The following is a 5,657-nucleotide window of genomic DNA, read 5'->3' as shown; positions in this document are numbered from 1 at the left end:
ATTATTTCGCAGACGTTTGTGTCGCAAGCGATTTACAGAATACATATCACGGTAGTCTAATAATTGCAATTCACTGCACTAAACTCCATGCATCACTTTAGTTCGGAGGTAGTTGCATTGAGTAAATACATCTATTGGCTAGCTTGTTTATCCTTGCCACCAAAGAATAAGAAAACTGAATTTAAATGATACAAGCATAACATGGTGTAACTTGTTTTGGTTTATATTAAAGATACAAGTATTTCCTACATCATGCTAATCCAGTGATTTATAAGTTTTCCGTCATGTTGTGTTCGAAAGAATACGTTATTTTGCTATCATTGAGAATTCAAGTGTCAACATAATTTGACCCTGGTTATTGCTTGCCATATGGTTGACAGTCTCTCTCCTTCACAGAGGAGGTAATCATGACTGCAGACAATGATCTGGAAATCAAGGAGGCCTTCCAGCGGGCACAAAAGGCTCACAACAACAAAGCCAAACTTGCTGCCAGTTTGAAAAGCAGATACAACAAGGTGAGCATAGGGTGTGTGCTTTACTGTTGGACAGTTTCACGAATGTCCATTAAATAAGTACTGTGTAGCCTTCTTTTCTCACATCTTTTTTTTTTTTTTTTTTTTTTTGCATGTGCATATTTCACTTGAAGGTTTTTATTAGCTCAATCAGTTGTGCCAGTAGGATTGCCACTAGAGGATGATTGATGGCTTTATGGCTTCAAAGAAAGCTCAAGCATTTGAAGTTGACAAATGTTGTTATCCAGGCATGTTTCAGTACTGTCTTTTTTTAACCTTGAGTCTTTAAACCTATTTTATATATATCCACAGTTGGAAGACAAAACTGCCTTCCATGACGAGTTCATCCAATACCTGAAGTATGCCATGATAGTCTACAAACGGGAACCAGCAGTGGAGAATGTCATTGATTTTGTCACCAAGTTTGCAACCAGTTTCGAGACTACCGTTCCTGAGGGGCAAGAAGAGGAAGAGGAGGAAGAGAATCCCTTCTTGCATTTCCTGTTCAATTTCCTCTTGGAGGTGAAATTCTAACCACATAGCAATATTTTTACAGTGGTTTATACAATATATCAATCATTATCAATGATCAATTATTATTCATTATTAATCATTTAGTTTGCCTATAACATATACCATAATATTTACTTTATATTTTTTTGTTAAAGGGGTTGTATGCAAATGTTTTTTTTTTTTTTTTTTTGGGAGTGTATATGTGTTTAACTCTCACACTTCTCTTGTTTGTGTCTCTTTTAGTCACACAATGCCAACAGTCATGCAGTGCGTTTTCGTGTCTGTCAGCTCATCAACAAGCTTTTGGGCAGTATGTCTGAGAATGCCCTGATTGATGATGATCTTTTTGATCAAATTCACGAAACCATGCTGATTCGGGTCACAGACAAATTCCCCAACATCCGCATCCAGGCCGCCCTTGCCATGGCGAGACTGCAGGAGCCTCAGAATGCAGACTGCCCCACCATGAAAGGTACTGAGCTGAGATGCCTAGACAGGTGTGCACCTTATCAGAATCAGAATCAGATTTTATTGGCCAAGTAAGTTTGCAAAAACAAGGAATTTGACCTGGTGAACTGGCTCTTAATGTGCTTACACAAAATATACATTACAACAAAATACAAAAACAAACACAATACAAAAACAAACAGTGCAATGGTCTATGAAGTTTAAGAAAGTATATTATGGAAGAACCGGAACAAGGGCTATGTACTTTTAAGGCTATTATGGCTATTATTAAGGCTATTATGCATTATGTTCTAGTTTTCCAGGTTGATTTCAGCAGTGGTCAAACATAGCCAAACTGCTGCATTAAAAACCCTATAACTCACCCATATTAGTCTGGATATAGCACCTTGCTGCAACATGTGATGTAATGTATTTGAGTCTTTTGCTCCATGTTAAAAGTTGTGTTTCTCTTCCTGTGCCCTGACAAGCTTATATGCTGATCCTTGAGAACGACTCCAACCCTGAGGTGCGTCGTGCTGTGCTGTCCTGCATCGCTCCCTCTGCGGTCTCCCTGCCCAAGATCCTCAAACGCACCAGGGATGTGAAGGAGAAAGTCCGAAAGCTGGCTTACGAGGTACGGTGCAGGTTGTGGTGATTTTGCGCTAAATGTTTGAAAACTGTCTCATTTAGTCCCTGCCGCCTTTGTATTGGGTCTTTGTGTGTGAATGTACAGTACCAGTCAAAAGTTTGGACACACCCTTAATTTATTTGAGAAGTGTTTTCTTTACTTTTATTATTTTCTACATTGTAGATTAATACTGAAGACATTTAAACTACAAAAGAACACATATGGAATGACGTTCTAAACAAAAAAAATCTACCATGCAGAAAATAATAAAAGTAAAGAAAACACTTCTCCATAAAATTTAAGTTGTGTCCAAACTTTTGACTGGTACTGTATGTATGTAGTTCTTCAATGTTGTTCTGATTCCTCCCTGTTTGTTTGGCTATTTACCAGGTTCTGGCAGAGAAGGTGCACATGCGAGCTTTGAGCATTGCTCAGAGAGTCAGTCTGCTTCAGCAAGGCCTACATGATGCATCAGGTACAACGGAGCTTGACGTAAACGTGTTGCTCAATGATTTCTTGTTCAGCCTTGTACCCTCAGATGTTATCGCTCTGGTCTGGGAAGGACATGCTCACTTCTGTATTGTGTGTGTGTCTTTCTTAGAGTGTGTGAAGGAGATGGTTAAGAGTAAGCTTTCCTCTTGGAGGTGAAATTCGAACCATGTTTTTTCAGTGGTTTATACAATATAAAGGTCTGGGAAGGACTTGCTCACTACTGTATTGTGTGTGTGTGTTTCTTAGAGTGTGTGAAGGAGGTGGTTAAGAGTAAGCTGCTTCCTGCATGGCTGCGTCTGCTGGAGGGCAAGGTTCTGGACCTCCTCCACAGGTTGGACGTAGAGAACTGCGCTGAGACAGCCTTCGAAGTTCTCAACGCCCTCTTCTCCAGGGCAGACAGCCTTGAAGAACTCCTGCAGGATGGAGTTAGTCTGGATAGCAGGTATGATGGAGCTGAGGAACTGTGTAACTTGTGTGTTGTACCTCGGTAAAGAGAGACTCCTTCGAAAGTCCAGGGTTAGGCACTCTGAGATTCCTGTGAATGAAAAGTGCGTTAAAAATAAAATTAATTATTATTATTATTATGTCACATTATGTCTGAAATTATTAATCCAACTAACTGGCTTTGTGACAAGGTCATGGTTGGAAGTACAAGCCCAGCTTGTGTTCCGTAGATCATCATAGGCATGTTATGTTAATAATACACAATCTGGCCTCCTATTGCTTTTGTACAGCAGCTAGACAAATTAAAGGTGAAGGTATGGTTTCACCTCTTTGTTTTAGCGTTGACTATTTCCTCCAGCAGAACTATAATTCCACCAGTGGAAGTGGCCTGTTGTTATGCTGTAGTTAATATAGACAGACTACCGCTTGAGAACTTTTGTGAAACGGCTTGGTCAGAGCCACATTTTGTCACTGGAACAAATTAAATGCTTGAAGTTCCTCCCATTGACACTGTCTTGTAGTCATAGCAGTGTAAGTGTAAGCATTTTTGTGTATTTAATTAATTAGCGTCGCCTGCATGTGTACAGGAAATTGATTCCCGTGGAGGCTTTGACCTGTGAGAATGTGCTGCACTGGAGAGCACTGTGTGAGTTTGTGAAGCAGAAAGGAGACGAGGGAGAGGAGACCCTGGAGCAGCTGGTTCCAGAGGCGGTCATATTTGCAGAGTACCTTTATAGGTAAGCAACCTTTTATGGAATGTCTCAATAATGTGTCCGGCAAGTTGAATGATTGAAACCTGTGTAAATTCACTTTAATGAACTCATTTTCTGTCAGATTAGTGCTAAAACAACACAAACCTTCAACATGCCTTTATGTTAAATCCTCTAAAGGAAAACAAAGAAATGGCAAATAATAAACAAATACTAAAGTCCAGTGATTAAGCCACGCAAGAAAGACTTGTGGGTGTGTATGTAACTTCACAACCACATCATGCACTTCAGTAGACCATAGCAGGCATAGACAGTACCCCTTAAGGGCCTTATATAGTACACAAAACGGTCGTGTCGGATGGTTGGACAGTGGGCGGGCGGCCGGATAGTACGTACTAGTTAGCATTTGTGTCCCTTTATAGTACTCCAACGGCTGTGGGTGCTGAAAACAATTCTCTTCCAGAACAGTAGGGGGAGTAACGGTTTAAGTCCCGAAAGACAAGCTACCCCATGACGTCTTTAAGCGATGGAAATCGTTAGTTGGCTTTACCTCTCCTCCACACCAGTCGATTTCTACTCTCCCACCAGCTGCCACTACTCAAATGCAACAGGTGTCAGCAGACACACAATATTGTCACTGTGTCTAATGCTATATATACACCTGATAGGGCAAACTTATCGTTATCATGGTAGGTTTTTTTTTGTGGGAGAAAAAGTAGCAATCTACAACAAAATGATATGCTTAACTTACACTATAGGCCTTGTTTCTCCCAAAAGGAAAGAAGATTTTCCTCTGCTGATCCCGCGTCTATATGGAAGTTTGTAGAGAGAATGCGGGGGAGTAAAATGCTCCCGAAGTAGATTACATGTTTTTAACTTCGGGGTTAATTCCCTTTCGTCTAGGCCTACTGCTGGCTAGTTAATACATACAGACAGCCGGAAAGGTTAATAAACGGAATGAAATAGCTACACATTACACACTATGTTTTAATAAAACCCACGTTTCTCACATACTGGTTAACACTGTTACAGCACATAAACGTTTGTCGCTACATCCAAACTGCCTCACCGTTGTCCCTCCCTGTATCTGCTCCAGCCGCACCATTTTACTTGCAATGTGAATCATTTAATTTAAATATGCTTATTGCCATTTGTTGCACCTTAATCATTTTCTACAAACATGATATGCGGTGTAGTAAACTGAGACTCTATTCACTACTGCACAAAAACTAGACACGTTTGCAAAACTAGACGTTTGAAATGAAGTAGCCTAGGTAAAACAACTTTCGCCAATATCTCCGTAAGGGAGATGGGTTGTGTGCTCAAATTTCCTGGGATCAAAGAAGACGTTAGTATTCATGTGCAGACTAAAAATCACGTCTCAGGATTTCTGCGCATGCACGTTATTTCGGGTGTCTCAACTGTAACTAATACCACTGTCATATAATTATGAGTTCAGTAAAATACGGAGCAAACACAGTTTTCTACCGTTGTTGAAACACATCTTTAATTGCTGTCGCTCGTGCTGGTTCTCTGGCAGTAGGCTACTTGGGCCGGCTCATGTATTGTGATATACAGGGAATAGTTTTCAAGGAAAGGATCTGCGCCTTTGACAGTGGCTGTTATGCATATATATATATGGATATAAAGGTAATGAAACAGGAAACGCTAGGTCCAGAAATGTTAGTTTCCGGAGTTGATGTCGTATGGAAATTATGTCGTAGTGTGCCAATCACGGCCAAGGAGTATCCGTCGCCATGAGCGGACCGACAGAAATTTTTGCGGGGACACGGAGAGCTGTCCGACGTCTCTGGAGAGCACGGAGAGGGCGTTTCAGCTACCGGAGAAGGCGTTTCACTTACCTGAAGGCGTTCCTATGTGCCCAAAAACGTGTCGTACGGAGTAGCATAA

General features: G+C 40.9%; 1 protein-coding gene across 1 annotated transcript in view; it reads left to right on the top strand.

The window, feature by feature from the left end:
* Positions 1 to 407: 407 nt before the first annotated feature.
* Positions 408 to 5,657, top strand: part of ncapg (non-SMC condensin I complex, subunit G) — a gene marked incomplete at both ends in the record, with an annotated part of 15,940 nt that continues 10,690 nt past the window's right edge. The window contains 7 exons of the mRNA XM_080859393.1: positions 408 to 515; positions 825 to 1,034; positions 1,269 to 1,497; positions 1,961 to 2,106; positions 2,491 to 2,575; positions 2,839 to 3,034; positions 3,624 to 3,773. Of these exons, the coding sequence (XP_080715519.1) occupies positions 408 to 515; positions 825 to 1,034; positions 1,269 to 1,497; positions 1,961 to 2,106; positions 2,491 to 2,575; positions 2,839 to 3,034; positions 3,624 to 3,773 (1,124 nt within the window). The remainder of the gene's footprint in view (positions 516 to 824; positions 1,035 to 1,268; positions 1,498 to 1,960; positions 2,107 to 2,490; positions 2,576 to 2,838; positions 3,035 to 3,623; positions 3,774 to 5,657) is intronic.

This window comes from Sprattus sprattus, assembly GCF_963457725.1.
Source record: "Sprattus sprattus genome assembly, chromosome: 20".
Lineage (NCBI taxonomy): Eukaryota > Metazoa > Chordata > Actinopteri > Clupeiformes > Clupeidae > Sprattus > Sprattus sprattus.
This window is presented reverse-complemented; position numbering and strand designations above follow the sequence as displayed.